This window comes from Brassica napus, chromosome C2 (assembly GCF_020379485.1).
Source record: "Brassica napus cultivar Da-Ae chromosome C2, Da-Ae, whole genome shotgun sequence".
Lineage (NCBI taxonomy): Eukaryota > Viridiplantae > Streptophyta > Magnoliopsida > Brassicales > Brassicaceae > Brassica > Brassica napus.
The window spans coordinates 22901713-22916707 of NC_063445.1; the positions used below are offsets into that span (position 1 = coordinate 22901713).

Sequence of the window (14995 nt, forward strand, 5' to 3'; positions counted from 1 at the left end):
ATGAAATGGCACTAATATAATTGTGACATATACAATCTTCCTTATAAAACTTTAAATATTTTGGGTAAAATTTTTTAAATATGGCAATTACTATTAACTTCTATATTATTATTAATGTAAATTTTCTATATATATATTCATTTTTTTGGTAATAATATTATAATGTATTAATAACTAATAACTAATAACTCATAACTCACATTAATAAAAAATAAGATAAATAGTGAATATAGTTACAAATATATTTTTTTATGTGAACTTATAAACTTTATTTTGTATAAATATATATGTTTTACCAAACATAATTGTAAGTGTGCATCAACAGATAAAAAATTAAAACAACACTAAGCAAATATTTTTTTGATAGATAAATGAGTAAAATTTTATTTAACTTTATATATTCATTAGATTAATTAAAAATTTTATTTTTCTCAATGTAACATATTTTAACTAAATAAAAAAATAGCCAAAATTTATTAGAATATATTTTAACAATAAGAGATATATTAAAATAAATAATCATAAAATATAATAGAATACAATTAAAATATATTTTATAAGAGAAGTACCCTAGGATAACACTAAAAACGTTTTTGTCACAAATATAGACTCTAAGGATCAAAATGACCAAAATATTTCATTAAAAAGTTAAATATACATTTATACCCCTAGGGTTAACTAATCCAAACCTTAAGGTTTAGAGTTAATGGGTGGAGATTTGAAATTAAGGTTTAAAATTTTATAAAATAAAAAATAAATATTAAAAATAAAAATTTGAAAAATAGTTTAAAAAAGTATTTCGAATTATAAAAAGAAAATTTGAAAAAAATTCAAAATTTTTTTTCAAGAAAACATTTATAAAAAACTTCGAATTTAAAAACATATAATCTAAAACTATAAAAAAACATTTTTTATTTTTTTATTTGTATTTATATATCCAGGGTATTATAGTCTTTTTACCTATTAAATAAAACATTTTGGTCATTTTTCTCCTTAGGGTCTATTTTTGTGACAAAAACTTGAAAATTGTCTATTTAAGAGAATTGCCCATTTTATAATCTAATTTTAAATTTATTAAAGCATAAATAAATTCAAACTGAAATAGTTAAACCAAATCAAAAGAAATAAGATTACAAAAAATACATTTAAGGCTTTTTAAAATCATTGAAATTAAAATATAAAAATAATGATGTTCAAATGTAAATTAAATTTTTCTTATAAAATAAAAAGAGTATTATACAGAAAAACTCCTAGTGTATCATGAAATTATATATGAAAATATATTCTCATTTTTTTATTTTTAAAAATTATATTTGATTTTTAGCATTCATCTTGGTTGTATTCTTCTAATGAAAATATATATTTTTTTGAGACTATTTGTGTATTATTATAATTATTAACCGCAGAAAAATTATATTTGTCTTTTAACATTTGAAATTATACTATTTTAAAATTATATTTGTCTTTTAAAATATATTTATGAAATTATACTATTTTAAATTTTACCATCTATTTCGATTGTATTTTTTTTTTGTAGGGGAGTTACATTCTTATTTTTCGTATTTTCTGAGATTATATGTGTATTGTTTTATATATTTTATTTAATTTTATGTTAAAATTGTCAGATTGATGGTGGTTTATGTGTGTGTATTCTATCTGTGATTATGAATGTCTCTAACAATCTTTTTATTCAAATATCATACCAAATATTGAAAACCACATTGTCTTTGGCTAATCTAGCATGTTTAACTTCTAGAGGGTTTTTTTTCTTCTTAACCGTAAAAGGCTACGAGCATATTTTAGTTAATAATTTTTAATAGTTTTGATTTATATTTAAATATTAATTAGGACGGTAGTCCAAACCAAAGCCCACTTAACCCTAAAACCCACCAGAACCAATCTATATAAACAAAAATAGCATATGACTTTTGAGGTTAATAATTTTAATATTATAAAAAAATTCAGCTTAACTCGGTACAAATCCAAACCGTTCTAAAATTAATCATTCATATCTTTTATTATTTCAAATATATATATATACTTTCTTTGACATTTTATGCAATTTATACATAACAAAATGTATTGAAGTTTGATGTAGCTTTTCAATATATATAGTTGTTAATAGTGATGAAGGCTTAAATTTTTATAAGATATTCTAAAAAACACTTCACTACATAGATTTAAAGTTTTCTTTAATATTTGATCTATATTTTTGGATATTTGTCAACAATCTTGGTTGTAAATTAATTTTGATTGATTAAAACATATTAAAATTTTACATTTTGGTTTATTTTGGGTTCTGGAGTTTTTGGTTACCCGAGTTCTTCTGTATGTAGTATGAGCTCAGATTTCTGAGAAGCTTGCTTACCAATTATTGAAAGTCGCACTGTCTTTAGCTATTATGTTTTAACTTCCAGAGAGCTTGTGTTAAAAAAAAAACTTCTAAAGAGTTGATTTTAGTCTTAACAAAAAAAACTATAAGCATATTCTAGTAGATAACTTTTTAATAGCTTTAATTTACATTTAGATGTTAATTAGGATCGTAGTCCAAACCAAAATCTATTTAACCTAAAACACATGGGAACAAATCTATATAAACAAAAAATAGCATATGCCTTTTGAAATAATAATTTTTATATTATAAGTTTTTTCAGCTTAATTCGGTACAAAATTTTGTATTATTTCAAAATCATTATTTATTTAGATTTTACACAATTTATACATAAGAAAATGTATTGAAGTTTGACGTAGCTTTTCTATATATATATAGTTGTTAATGGTGATGAAAGCTTAAAAGCTTTATAAGATATTCTAAAATACACTTTACTACATAGAATTAAAGTTTCTTTAATATTTGATATATATTTTTTGGATTTTGTTTTTCAAAAATCTTGGTTGTGAATTCATTTTGATTGATTAAAACTTAAAAAAAAAAAATTAACTTTGGTTTATTTTGACTTTTTGATTCCCAGAGTTCTTGTGCCAAGTTCAAATTTTTGAGAAGCTAGTTTTAATTTATTTTGAGCTTAAACATGTTAGATGTTTCAGAAGATCTTGTGTAGATCCTGCTATTGTGTTGTTCTTGGGTCTATCGTGTTGGTTGTTAACGGCTTGCCTTAGTAACTCGAGACTTAACACCGTTAGTTTAAGGATATATGCATCATTGCAGTGCTTTTAAGTTTTATATATTAGGTTTTATATGAGACTGAAGAAATGCTTGCTATCGTGTGTCCTACTGTGTCAAAATAGCTATTTCGTTATGGAGGAGGTACCATAAATATATTTACATGACTAAGCCTTAAAATTCCCGAATATCTTTTTCACATCATGATCTCATTTGTAATAATCACCAACCTTTTTTCGACGCTAATTAGCTTTGCATTCGAAAGTAGAAGCACTACGATGGACGATGAAAAATATGCTTCAACATTCGACATGCCAGAGCTTCACGCCTGGCCAAGCTTTGCAACATAATTGGAGAGGATAAATATTATGCAGATATGCTTTCCAGATTTCAAGATCACTTATATTCCGTGTGCTCAAAACAAGATTTTTGATTTTTTAGCTAGGACTGCTAGATCCTTCCATTGGGAGTTATATTTCATTGATTGTTCTATTCCGGTCTGGTTACCCAGACCACCTCAAGTTTGAGTAATATGATAGCCGCTCGTTGTCAAAAAATAAAAATAAAATAATCTCCCAACCCAGAATAGTTGGATCCCGTTAACAATCACTAATCTTCATACCAAAGCACAATCCAAGATGATACAATATTTCATCACCAAAATGGAAAGTTTCATCCAGTACTTGTGCCAAAGCTATTGCTCTAATTCGTAGAAATCAGATTCATCACCTCCCTCACAGCTTTAACCACTAAGAGATCTCCTTGCAATGGTTAAACAACATCTTAGTCCTAGTGTGGTGCAGTAGCAACCAAAAAAACTAAACTTTAATTTGTAAGCATAATGGATAGATTCTGCTCCATTAGATGAGCAAAGTTGGCCAGGAAAATTTTACATGCAGTCTCTAATTGTTTTTGGAGCTCTTGGCCTCCACCCGAAGAAAAATAGCAGAGAAGGGAACACATGCAATGATTTATCGAGCTCTAATTATCAGTGAGTAAAGTTCTTTGTTAATCATTAAACTTTATGCAATGAATCATTAGGAGTAAAGTTCTTTGCAAAACACATCAGTTATCAAGCGTAGACACTCAGGAAAAGGTATACAGACCTCCCAAACTTTTGCGGCAAAGACCAATGATTAGATTGAGTAGGATGAGCAGTTAAAACCAAGTTAACAGTCAGGTTCTTGAGAGCATCAAATGCTCTCTTCAAGAAGCTTTGTAAGCAGCAAGAGCCTCTTAAGAGTCTCTTCAATGTCGAATTCTGTTGCTGCAGGACCTCATCTGCAAAAATATCAATCAAACATTAAAGAGACATAGATAACAAAGGAAGTCAAGATTTTGCAAGTTACTTTACCAAAATAACTGGAGACAATTTTTGACTTTGTGGGATGAAATTTAGAAATATTCTTAAACAGTTGAAAACAATTAAACAAATAAGAGCATCATTATCCCTGAAACCCCAAATTCTTAGTTTTTTTTTTTTTTTTTTTCGAATTAAAAAAAAAAACGAACCAATCGTGAGCCGCCACGTGTTAGTGGGGCCCGCGAACAGTGTAAGAAACCCTTAATACCGACTACTATTTAATAGTTTTTGTAACCGGTTTCTAAAAAAATAAGTGGGTTCTACGCGGGACCCACACGATAAGAAACCATCTAGAATCCCCGGATAAAAATAGAAATCTAACCCATAAAGTTTTTTGTTTAACTGGATTTTTTTTGTTTAGTTGTCAGATTGGGCCTCATCATGTTAATAAAAATTAAATAAAAACAAAACACAAAGGAAAAGGTCCAGCCCACCGAAAATAACCAAATCATTCGAAAACTAAAAATTCCTTGCCTGCCACGTGACATTTTTCCCCTATGGAGAAAAAACCAACTTTATTGTATTAGATTGTGTGTTTTTTGCACATTTTGTTTCTAATTCTAACGAATTGGATCATATTTTAATTTGAGTTTTCTATTAATTGGAAATTTCAGTTAGGTTTTTGTATTAGATGTTATAGCCAATGTTCAATTAAATGTTACATTTTCAAGTATAGGTGTAGCTTTGCAAAGTGGTATGACATTGCAAAAGCTATATTTTGACAAGTTCTCAAAATACTTTGAACATATTTTTCATTTTATTATTTTAAAAATATATTTTTAAAAAAATTATATACTCATTCAAAAATAAAATAATAATAGTTAATGGTGATAATTAATTACAATAATTTTAATTTATTAAAAGTAATAATAATATTACTTTTAGGGGATACGTTAATTGAAATAGTAAGTCGTAACTTTAGAGCATGATTAACCCGAACTCTTAATTTGAAGTTCTTAACTCATGAATTGACATTTTTTTTTACATTTTTCGGTTAAGAGTCAGTTTTTATATCTCTTATTTAAGAGACAGTTCTTAGTTTTTCTTAGTTAAAAGCTAAGAACCCCACTCTAAGAGCACGGATCAATCAAGACCTTACATTAATTGCATTAAATTGATAAAACTAATTTGGTGAACTTAGTTCATAATCAATCGAAAAATAATACTATAGGATATCGAAAAACAGTTTTTATAGTAAAAATATCATACACTTTAAAAATGAATGGAATCATAGGAAAAAAAATCTAAAGGAATGATATGGAATTAATTAGAAGGAAAAATTGTAGAGAGGGAATGTAACAAATTGTCAGTGAATGGTAACCAAAACAAGGAACAAAATTTCAAACAATAAATAATTAGATAATTAACTCTAAAAAATAATAAATAATGTAAACAAGATTTTTGGTCTACGCTTCATGTTGCCACGTCCATTTCAATTGCCACAATGCATGTAGCTCATAACTACAAAACAAAAACTTGTGTTAGTGAAAGTATATATATTTGTGCTTTTGAAGAGATGATATATCCAAGAATTTGTATATAAAATAAAGAGAAAAACACACACTGACCTATACTCGACGGGAGCCAAGTCTTTTATCTGACCTATACTCTGACGGGAGCCAAGTCTTTTATCCTTTGTTTCCATATTCCTACAGAGATAACCATAAAAATGTAGGTTACTAGATTTTTAATAAGAACATAGTTAATTGTATATGCATAAAGACTTACTGCAATTCGATCAGCCCACCAAGTTTGCATCATATCTATCTGTCCAGTAGATTGATCAACTGCAACTCCAGTGCGTTTTATCAGTTGACCATTAATACTCCATAGTTTACGCAGGTAACCAATTTTGTTAGTTATTTCTGGATCCCAACAAATCTTTTCTCCCACCAACTCAAAGTATTTGTTCTCAATTCTTTTCTTAGCAGCAGCATCGGGCATTCTACTATGGTAGTCTCCTGCTCTTAACTCCGCAATGACAAGTTCAAGCATAACTTGACAGTTTCTGTCTTTCCACAGATACTAAAGTACATATTTCTAGTTGTTAACTTAAAATATCTCATTTATACAGCTGATTACTGCAGAAAAAATTATATAACATAATTACCTGGCCTTCACGACTGGTTTCACCATCGATTGTGGTTCTTGCCTCATTGTTTGACTTACGTCCACGACGTGCTCCATTTTGATTTCTTGAAATTGACATGATAGCTATAATATAAACACATGAAACAAGTTTTATTATTAACCAACACTGATCAGTGCGTGTGTTTTTTCTTATACACATAATAAATAATCTTAAAAGTATAGTTTACCTGCTTCTCTTGTTTCTAGATGTATTAGGGTTATATGAAGAAAAAGCTTGATGAACTAATGTTATATAGAAAAAGACAAACCTACGTACATTGATAAGTTGGTTTAAAATGTCAGTTTTCTATAAATTTATTTGGTACATTAACATATTAATATATATATTTTTACCATTTTTTATAGTTTTCCTTTTGATTCCTTATCTAATTTGACATGGAAAATATTTACACTATATTCCTCATAAGAAAAGGAACGTGGGGGAATTTCTAATTCCTACAAGTAATAAAATTTCCCTTTAACTGGTAACAAAAGACGGGAACTGAGAGGAACATAGTATTCCCTGCAATTTTTTTCCTCAATTGGTGTCACCAGTTGGACCCAAAGAGAAACATGAGTGGAATAATATTCATTATATGATAAAGCATATATAATTAGGGTTTAAAAGTTAGAATTTATGGTAATAATATCTTTAAATAAATCTTTTTTGTTAATATTTCAAGAATATTTTTTATATTAAATGAATTATATTAAATGAATTATTCATTAAAGATAACTTAGTTTTTCCAGATTACTATTTATTTAGATGTTATTTTTATAGTAAGAAAATATTTTTTCTGCTTTTTTGGAGAATTGCTTATTTTTTTCATGTCTGTGTATTTTGCAAAGTGGTCCAGTAGCGCAAACTCTATTTTGAGAAACTCTAAAAAATTCAAAGATATTTTCCAATTTTAAAAATTATTAAATAATTACTGAAATAATAATTATAATAATAATTGATTATATAATTTAAATTCACTAAGAGTATCTATATATTTTCTGATGAAAATTTTATGTGTATGATAAAATTCATTTTCAAATAATATTATAGAGTACGGAGTTTCTTAGTTTTGCTTATACAAAATATCTTTGGGCATTGTACGGAGTTTCTTAGTTTTGATTTACCAGACTTATCACTTATTATTTTTTTTTTGATAAATCCTATCGACTGATCCGGTCGGCCCTGGGAGAAACGTACTTAGTGCTACATAAAAAATCGTGGTAGACGTCATTTTTATTTTGTCTGGTATGGTGCTTTAAATTGACAAAAAAAGTTTTTTAAAAACAAATTGACAGAAAAAGTTGGAAGTAGAAATAAGATATTTAGAGAATCATTTTTTTGCTTCCAAAATTTTTAGTTGCCAATATATTATGGGTGCACGTGCCCCCATTGTTATTGTCCTGGCTTGGCCACTGTCTATACATTCATTGGTTGTTCAGTATAGTCTCTTTCTGTTTGAAATCTTGCCTGGTTCTCAGGAATTACTTGATCACCCTTTATAAGTTAGTTACAATGGACCATTTTGCATGTTCCTCGTGCTGAAAATCAAAGTTTGATTCGGTTAACCTATGTAGTAAATTTTCAATAAATATCTATATAGAAATGAGAGACAATCTTTTCTTTTTTACCGTCACACACGGGCATATAATTTAACCGCAGAAGTTTCATATAAATATTGGTGCAACGTTTCTGCTCTCTACAGCTCAACTCAAAAGGAAACACACACATATTCAAAATGATGTCATCATTCCCATTGGTCTCCTTTCTCATCACTCTCATGTTGGCTGCAGCTGTATGCACCCACGGGGAAAATCGCGTGAATGACACCGACGGAAATCCACTTCGAACGACTGCACAATACTTGATCCTACCACTCTCCCCGAGGAGTAACGGAGGTGGTCTTCTCCCAGTCCCCGTTAAACTACAGCCCCTTTGTCCACTTGGCATCAGCCAATCCTCGGTTAAGGCCTTACCAGGCCTACCGGTTAGCTTCTCATATCCATACGCGATCATGGACACATATGTTAACGAAATGGAAGCTATAAACATCGAGTTCAAGTCAGACGCATGGCCGGGCTGCGAGGAGTTTTCCAAGTACTGGGAAGTCGATGAATCCTCATCGGCTTCAGAGGAGCCTGCGATTCTCGTCGGTGGTAAGAAGCACGAACGAAAAGAACCTTTTTACGGAGGAATTGCTTACAAGTTGACCACCTTAACCGGAACCATTGGAACCGTCCCCGGGCCTTGGGAAAATGCACCACAACTAGTTCTCACCAATGATACTGCGAAGACCTTCCTCGTCAAATTCCACAAGGTTCATGGTGATACCACGGCTACTACTTCTACTTCACGTCAGGAGAAGTTAGGTCTAAGGATGTTCCCATTCTAATCAACAAGCAAAAGATCATGCAATGTACCTGGACTAAAATAATGGGTTGAGATAATACCCTCATGCATGTACCTGGATTTCCATAAATAAAATAGAACTATGTTTGCCAAAAAAAAGACACAACTTTTCATCAAAGCAATGGATGAAAAAAGGACACAACTTTTCATATCCTTTTTCGTTATACATAACTAATCAAAGTTTAATTGAACATCCAAGTCGTCTACTTCAAAATATACTGCTTCTCAATACATTTTTTTTTTTGCTTCTCAATACATATGTACTGCTATTTGACAATACATATATATATATATATATATATACTAGTTGATTTTCCCGTGCTCATGCACATGTATAAATATTTATGAAATAAGTATAGCATAAAATTTTTAGAAATGTTTAGTTGTGTTTTAAATCACTTTATAATTTAAATTAATGTATGATTTATTTTAAATAATATTTTGTTATTTTATTTAGACATGTAATTTTGGATGTATAATATATAGTCTATTTGATTTTTACTTGGGTATTTTGGATTGCATTAACTTCTCCAAATTAAACCATAGTATTTTTTTTTGTTTTGAATAAATTAAAATTTTGATTAATTTGGTTATTAGCATTTAGAATTTATTTTTAGGTATAAATTTTGGATTGTTTACGTAAATCATTTTTCTGGGTTATATTGAGTTATATATATTTTTCTAATCAAAGTACAACTATTTTTTTTTTATTGTAGTTAAACAAAATTGATTAGTTTTATTTATTGCATTAGTAAGTCTTTTTATCTGATTATATTTCCATAATTTTTTTATAATTTGATATTTATTTTTTTATAAAAAATAGAAAAACTAAAGTGAAGATAAGTTACAAAGTTTCATAGATGGACGTTCCCTATAAAGAAAATTAAAATTCATTAACGGATATCAATATTTACAAAATAGTAAATATTTTGTAGATTCTAAGTAACTTTATACTTTTAGATGTATAAAACATAAATTAAAAATATCCTAAATAATTTTAACCATTTAAAATACATAATTTGGTGTTTCAGTAAGGACAACAAGTAATTTTTGTTGCTGTGTTTGAACTAAAATTGTTTAGTTCGACATCTTTTAAATGAAGTTCATATCATGTTCTTTGCAGATTTGAGATAAGGCAAGTAAATGAAGGGAACCACCACGTACCAGGATTGGTTGAAGCACGAGTGACAAGCATAGAGGAGGTTTGGGATGTGTTGAAAACAGGAAGTAATGCAAGGGCTGTAGGGAAAACGACGGCTAATGAGCACAGCAGCCGATCTCACTGGTTTGTAGCTCAAGTCTCCTTTTTCAGAAAATGTTTCTGGTGATCAGCTACCTAAACGTAGTTTCTTTTCTCTGCACAGCATACACTGCGTCATGGTAAAAGGGGAGAATTTGTTGACTGGAGAATGCACAAAAAGCAAACTATGGTTAGTTGATTTAGCAGGAAGCGAACGGGTTGCAAAGACAGAAGTGCAAGGAGAACGGCTCAAGGAGACTCAAAGCATCAACAAATCATTATCTGCTCTTGGTGATGTCATATATGCTCTTGCCAATAAAAGCTCTCACATTCCTTTCAGGTCAATATGATTCATCCTTTTCCTCGAGTTACTGAACAAGGTTACAACAGACTACAGTCACCATTTTTCATCCAATTTGACGTTTCGTTTGCATTACCTTTGCAGAAATTCAAAGCTCACCCACTTACTTCAGGATTCTCTAGGTACTTTTAACTTTTTTTTTAAAATCTGCAGCCATTTTCTTTGCTTACATATGTTTCACTTTAACTATCCTGTTATGGTGCTTGTGATAAAAAAAATTGTCTGGAATGTAACAGGAGGAGATTCGAAGACCCTCATGTTTGTACAAATCAGTCCTAACGAGAAAGACAACAGCGAAACGCTATGCTCACTGAATTTTGCTAGTAGAGTTAGAGGGATAGAGCTGGGGCCTGCAAAGAAGCAGCTAGACAATACTGAACTCTTGAAATACAAGCAAATGGTAAGCTAGACTCTCAAGATGACATCTCCACATATGTGTATATCCAATCATTCAAGTGTTTAATCAGGGTTGTGTTTATTTTTTAGGTTGAGAAATGGAAGCAAGATATGAAAGTAAAAGACGAACAGATGAGGAAAATGGAGGAAACGATGTTCGGTTTAGAAGCGAAGGTCAAGGAACGAGACATTAAGAACAAAACTCTTCAAGAAAAGGTAAAACAATACTCCCCATAACCACACGAAGAACATTTTGATCTTTGCTGAAACCACCACATATCACTTTCTTTGCTAGGTTAAAGAACTTGAATTGCAACTGCTAGTAGAGAGGAAGCTGGCTCGTCAACATGTAGACACCAAGATTGCTGAGTATCAGACGAAACAACAGAACGGAGATGAAAACATCCCATCAAAGAGGCCACCACTTGCAACCATACCGTTGGGAAGCAACAAGAGCTCAAATGAAACCTCAACTTCGAAAGAAATGGTGAATCTAAACCGACCGCCACTCTCAGAGAGCACCACCACCAGCAATGATCTACCGCCTTTACCTAACGGTTGCGTCAAGTACAACGACCTCATGGAGAAGGAGAACAACAATCCAGAAATGGCTGAGCGGTTGCAAATATCCAAGAGTACAGGGAGATTCTCCGTTTGTCCAAAGCGTATTCTACCACCTCCAGCTCCAAGAAGGAGCACTCTTGCCCCTATGCCATACTTTCCAATCACATCAACTTCGCCATCAAGGCCTCATGAAAAGAGCGGCACTAGCCAGGTGCTACGCATCAGCCCCAAGTTGCGTAAAAGCAACGGGAAGATGCTGAGCAGCATACTGAGACGGAGCATGCAAAAGAGAATGCATATGAAACCTTACCAGAGACAGCAGCCGTTGAGAAGAGTTGGCATTAATGTAGGAATGGAGAAAGTTAGGTTGTCTATAGGAAGCAGAGGAAGGTTAGCTCACAGAGTTTTGCTAACCAATGCTCGCAAGGCAGGTCTAAAGGAAACACCACTGAAACAGATACAGAAGGAGAAAGAGAGATGGATCTGACCCTAGGACATAACTTCTCATCCAGTTAGAATTATTCGAGGATGATTGACACTTTATCATCCTCATGTGTTGTTTGTGGATTTGATTTGATCCTACTGTATAGATGTATTTGATTGGCCCTTGTGAGTACATTGGAAATGATTTTATTGGGAGTCTAGTTGGTTTTCATTAAGACATAGACTCTATTTTGTTAAACATTTCATATAAGAAACAAAACTTCTCAGACAGACACTGACATCTTTTGTTAAACTAAATACCACTATCTGTGTCATCGTTATGCGTCCATGGATTATTAGTCTCAACCCAACCTCTAAACGCTATGTTATCTATAGTACGGTCAACAGCAACTTGTGGTTTTCCTTCTTGACAAATCGGATTATGTGAAGGAAGACCGGCCCTTTTAAAGGGTTCAGGGAACTCAGTCTCTGGACATTCGCGCACACTACAATCACGTAAATGACACATTCCACCGTCTCGCCAGAATGGGCAGTCACACCACAGCTTAACTGATCGCCGAAGAAGAAACTGACATTAGAAACTGTCCTAGAGCTAACAGCAACAGAAAATAGCACAACAACCAAAGTAGCCAAAGGCCATCGCCATGTTCTTCTCTTCCCTTCGCCATCTTCTGCATTGATTGCACCACCTTTTCCCATTACTATGACGAAATTAAAAAAAAAAAACAGAAAAATGTCTGATCTTTTCACGATAAACACGTTTTTTCGTCTTTGGACAATTATAAAAACACCAATGTTGTTGTTGTGTCTGAAGATCGGCTCATATTAAGCAAGCAAATAAGAGTCATGAAAAATGAATGAGTTTGTTTGGTTTTGACATTTCAGCAGCGCTAAGCAGGGTCTGAGTAACACGAGCTACATTTAGTCAGCGCGTGTTAGAGACATGTATTTCGTTTGTCTGGTGACGTGCTTTAGCCAAATAGGATCCATTTAATCCTAACATAAACATCTTGCTGTTTCAACACGTCTCAGTCAATGCATAGTCGTTGATTTTTTTTTAATTATGCTATTACAAACTATCATAAACATTACATAGACGATACTACAGCCGACAAGTCTTATGAAGATTCCCGTCTGACTGCATCACCCTGAACCGTCCTATGAGATTCATTCTTAACAGTACGCCTTGCGCCATACCGAAGATCTCTTGTAAGCACTTTTTTCAATATTTTGCATAATTCATTTTTTCCGGAAATTGAAATTCAGACCTCCTGGTGTAGAATCATTAATGAACCCTTGGTCAAATCACTGGACCAAGGCGCTTCCACAACATAGTCGTTGACTATTATTAGCTTTTATCTATATCCTTTGAGATGTCTATATACTCAAATCGACGAAATATTCGTAAATTTTGATTTGATATGATATATTTTTCGATTCAAACCAAAAAATCTAGATATCCGTAATTCTACGAAGCAAAAAAAAATATTAATATGCATTATTTGTAAAAAACGAAACAAATCACAAATATTAATATTGTTATGAATGCATATCCAATCCATTATATACATATATACACATATATTTAGAGAATTTTTTATATGACTTACATAAATATTATATTTATACAAATTTTACAACCGCAATTCGAACAAAATCCATTGACCTTGGACTTGTTAATGCAAGATATATGAGCTACACGACTAGAACACACAGTAACACAGAGATAATTATTTCCAAAAAATACAACTAGATTAATCCTTTTAAAAGCAAATACAAGTTCTTTTTAAAAGCAATCTTTCAATCAACCTCATGACAAACTTTGATTTGTTGATTAGTCTCACTCGTTCACAGACTTGTAACAGTCTATGAACCACTCAAGCTCCTAACCCCTAGATGCTTTGCTTCTTCTTATTCGGACTTACAAAACTCTCTCTTGCTAAAAACGCTCTCTGTGTGTTAATAACCGGCCACCCAGTGCCAAAAGTCCTCTTTATACTTTAGAGGAAAATCCTAGACTAAAAGATCTACCCAATGGAAACTTTTCATATTTGGTTCTTCAGTGAATAAACCAATCTTCCTTATCTCATAAGATCGATTGCTTCTTCTCCAATATCTTCCTTTATACTGACTCTTTAGTAAATTTTCCTATAATGCTCTTTACTCAACTCGTCTTCCACTTGTCTCCTTGTAACGTAATTCATGTCATACTTCATGAATTACTAGAGCTCCGCCTTGATGGTGAAATTTATTTACTCTTATAAAGATGGACAAAGATGAAAATGATTAAACTTTTAACGAATTCAGTTTTGAACTTTGGTGACCCCAGTTAAAAAATCCAGGGATCCAAAAATCCAGGAAATTGGATCGTATTCTTATTTAGAGTTTTTTTAAATAATTTAATTAGATTATTAATGCACTTTATTGAACTTCTTCTAGTTAATAAAAAGATTAATTAATGTTATATATATGAGCCATTATTCAATTAAATTATTTAAACATTTTATATGAGTGTAGTTTTTTTGCATTGCAAACGTTATATTTTGGAAGACATTGCCATTTTGATATTTCAAAAGGAATAATTTAAAATAAAAGTTACTAGTAATATTAAAATTTACTGACCATTTTTGTTACTTTTTCATTTAATTGAATAAAATGTATACTTTTGCATCTATAATATTAAAACAGAAGTCATAAATTAATTCATATGTGATTTTTTTATTTGAATCACCCTTAGAAAGTTGTTTGAATTACTTTTTGTATAAAGATTTGAATTATTATAAAATAAACTAATGAAATAGATATTCCTATATTTTCTCTGAAATTATATCTGAATAAAATATTTTCATATCTTTTATTTTAAAATATAAATATATATTTCATTTTTTCATTAAAATAAACCTTTTAAATATTTAATTAATTTCTTATTTATTTAAAATAAATGTATATTTCATTTTTCACTTAAA

General features: G+C 30.8%; 2 protein-coding genes across 3 annotated transcripts; both read left to right on the plus strand.

The window, feature by feature from the left end:
• Positions 1-8302: 8302 nt before the first annotated feature.
• On the plus strand, positions 8303-9123 carry LOC106418590 (kunitz trypsin inhibitor 2-like). Its single transcript, XM_013859324.3, has one exon. It carries the CDS (start codon positions 8354-8356, stop codon positions 9005-9007), a length of 654 nt encoding a protein of 217 aa, XP_013714778.1. The 5' UTR covers positions 8303-8353; the 3' UTR covers positions 9008-9123.
• A 1000-nt stretch (positions 9124-10123) lies between these two features.
• On the plus strand, positions 10124-12299 carry LOC106418587 (kinesin-like protein KIN-14Q). Of its 2 annotated transcripts, XM_048747387.1 has the most exons (7): positions 10124-10309; positions 10389-10604; positions 10710-10747; positions 10862-11025; positions 11112-11237; positions 11317-12088; positions 12134-12299. In XM_048747387.1, the coding sequence occupies exons 2-6, from the start codon at positions 10402-10404 to the stop codon at positions 12070-12072; spliced, it is 1287 nt and encodes a 428-aa protein (XP_048603344.1). In that variant the 5' UTR covers positions 10124-10309; positions 10389-10401; the 3' UTR covers positions 12073-12088; positions 12134-12299. The 2 variants fall into 2 exon arrangements, with proteins under 2 accessions (XP_048603344.1, XP_013714774.2); XM_013859320.3 differs by having other exon boundaries at positions 11317-12299.
• Positions 12300-14995: the final 2696 nt, after the last annotated feature.